The 1,607-nt window shown below is 28.1% G+C and overlaps 1 protein-coding gene across 1 annotated transcript in view; it reads left to right on the top strand.

Moving 5' to 3' along the window:
* Window positions 1-230: 230 nt before the first annotated feature.
* The window catches only part of LOC100572518 (transcription intermediary factor 1-alpha-like), a 10,422-nt gene continuing 9,045 nt past the window's right edge, over window positions 231-1,607 (top strand). The window contains exons 1-2 of the mRNA XM_003244184.4: window positions 231-564; window positions 888-1,042. Coding sequence (XP_003244232.2) covers window positions 480-564; window positions 888-1,042 — 240 coding nt within the window. The 5' untranslated portion in view covers window positions 231-479. The remainder of the gene's footprint in view (window positions 565-887; window positions 1,043-1,607) is intronic.

Here is a 1,607-nt window from a genome sequence, read left to right as displayed (position 1 = left end):
ACTGCGATTCGATACGATTTTGTCATTCATATCTAAAGTTTTGTCGATTACCATAATTGGATTTAAACTTTAAAGGTAAATGTTTATTAATCTACGATAGTTGTTGAAAAACATTATATGATATATTGGGTATACTAGATAATTAATAGTATAAATATATAAATAGTTGTCTATATTATTAAATTAATTATTTTGTTTAAATAGATACCCATATATTTTGATGTCGTAGGTATTCGTACTTGAATATTCTGTTTTTAATTTTTTTAAATTCTGACAACACACTGAGTTTTAAAATTCTACGTGTACCCATCTTCTGTCTGTACCTACCTATAGTAATATAAATTCTATATATCTAATATTAAAACATATACCTAATAGATGGGTAGGTAATTTATCAATTATAGGAACCGGCTGAATGTTACCGGCATGTTACTGAAGATACCGATATTTGGTCAGTAGGCAAATGTGTTATTTGTAATATGCAGTTGACTGGTGAGCCAAAAATGTTAAGCTGCTTGCATTTAATTTGTAAAGATTGCATAGGAAAGGAAAACTCAGTTTCAGGTACATTTTCTATACTTCATTACCTACTTTCTTTAGATAAGAAATTATGACCAATACAATATCATAATATCTATCGGTGGCGGATCCAGGGGGGGCAAAGGGAGCATTTGCCCCCCCCCCATCACCGTAGTTTTCCTTTGTTTTACACTGTGTTTAGTCAATTTTGTAGCCAATTTTGCAACTTTTTGTACTTTTGCCCCCCCCCCCATGCCCCTCCCAAAATTAAGCCCTGGATCCGCCACTGATATCTATTGATATTTTACGTTATAGAAATTTAAATAGTTTTAATAATTTAATGCATTTAAAACATTGTTAAAATATAGGCGTGGAATGTAAATGTCTAACAGTCACAAAAGGCAAACTGATTGACTATCCTATTGAATCATCAAATATAAGTATCAACAAAGACCATAACCCAAATGCAATTATTACTTATCCAATGTTGGAAGAATTTCCTATGTGTCCTTGTTATACAGATGTAAGATGTTTTTTAATATGCTTATAAAAGAAATAAAAGTAGGCTAATAATCAATGTAATTGAAACCTTAATTAAATAATTTAAAAAAAGATGATATTTGAATATTTTATATTTAAAAAATAAAAGAACAATTTCATAACTTATCAAAAAAATATGAATATGATAGGATTCTCAATCAAATTATAGTTTTGTAAAGTAAAAAAAAGTGGATAATTTTTAAAAGATAAATTGTTTGAATACCTATTAAAATAAAATATGTGTAAACACATGTTTTTACATACAGTTAAATATTATTTCTTGTATATACATTTTATGTTTTTAAAACTAAACTTGAAATGATGTTGTAACATAGACAATATTAGATATATTAATATATATTTATATAATATAATAATATATGAAGTGCTCATCCTCTATACCATATCATAGGTTGCCTACATCAATGCTTCACAATTTTTTTTTTTTTTAATTTTGGCAATCTGAATTTTAAGAGGACGTCGCACCCGCATGTGTTGTCTCCGTCTTACACACGTACGTTATAGCAAATGTTCGTTCAGAAGATTCA

This window comes from Acyrthosiphon pisum, chromosome X (assembly GCF_005508785.2).
Source record: "Acyrthosiphon pisum isolate AL4f chromosome X, pea_aphid_22Mar2018_4r6ur, whole genome shotgun sequence".
Classification (NCBI taxonomy): domain Eukaryota; kingdom Metazoa; phylum Arthropoda; class Insecta; order Hemiptera; family Aphididae; genus Acyrthosiphon; species Acyrthosiphon pisum.
The sequence above is the reverse complement of the archived record's forward strand: the minus strand, read 5'-3'. Positions and strand labels throughout refer to the sequence as shown.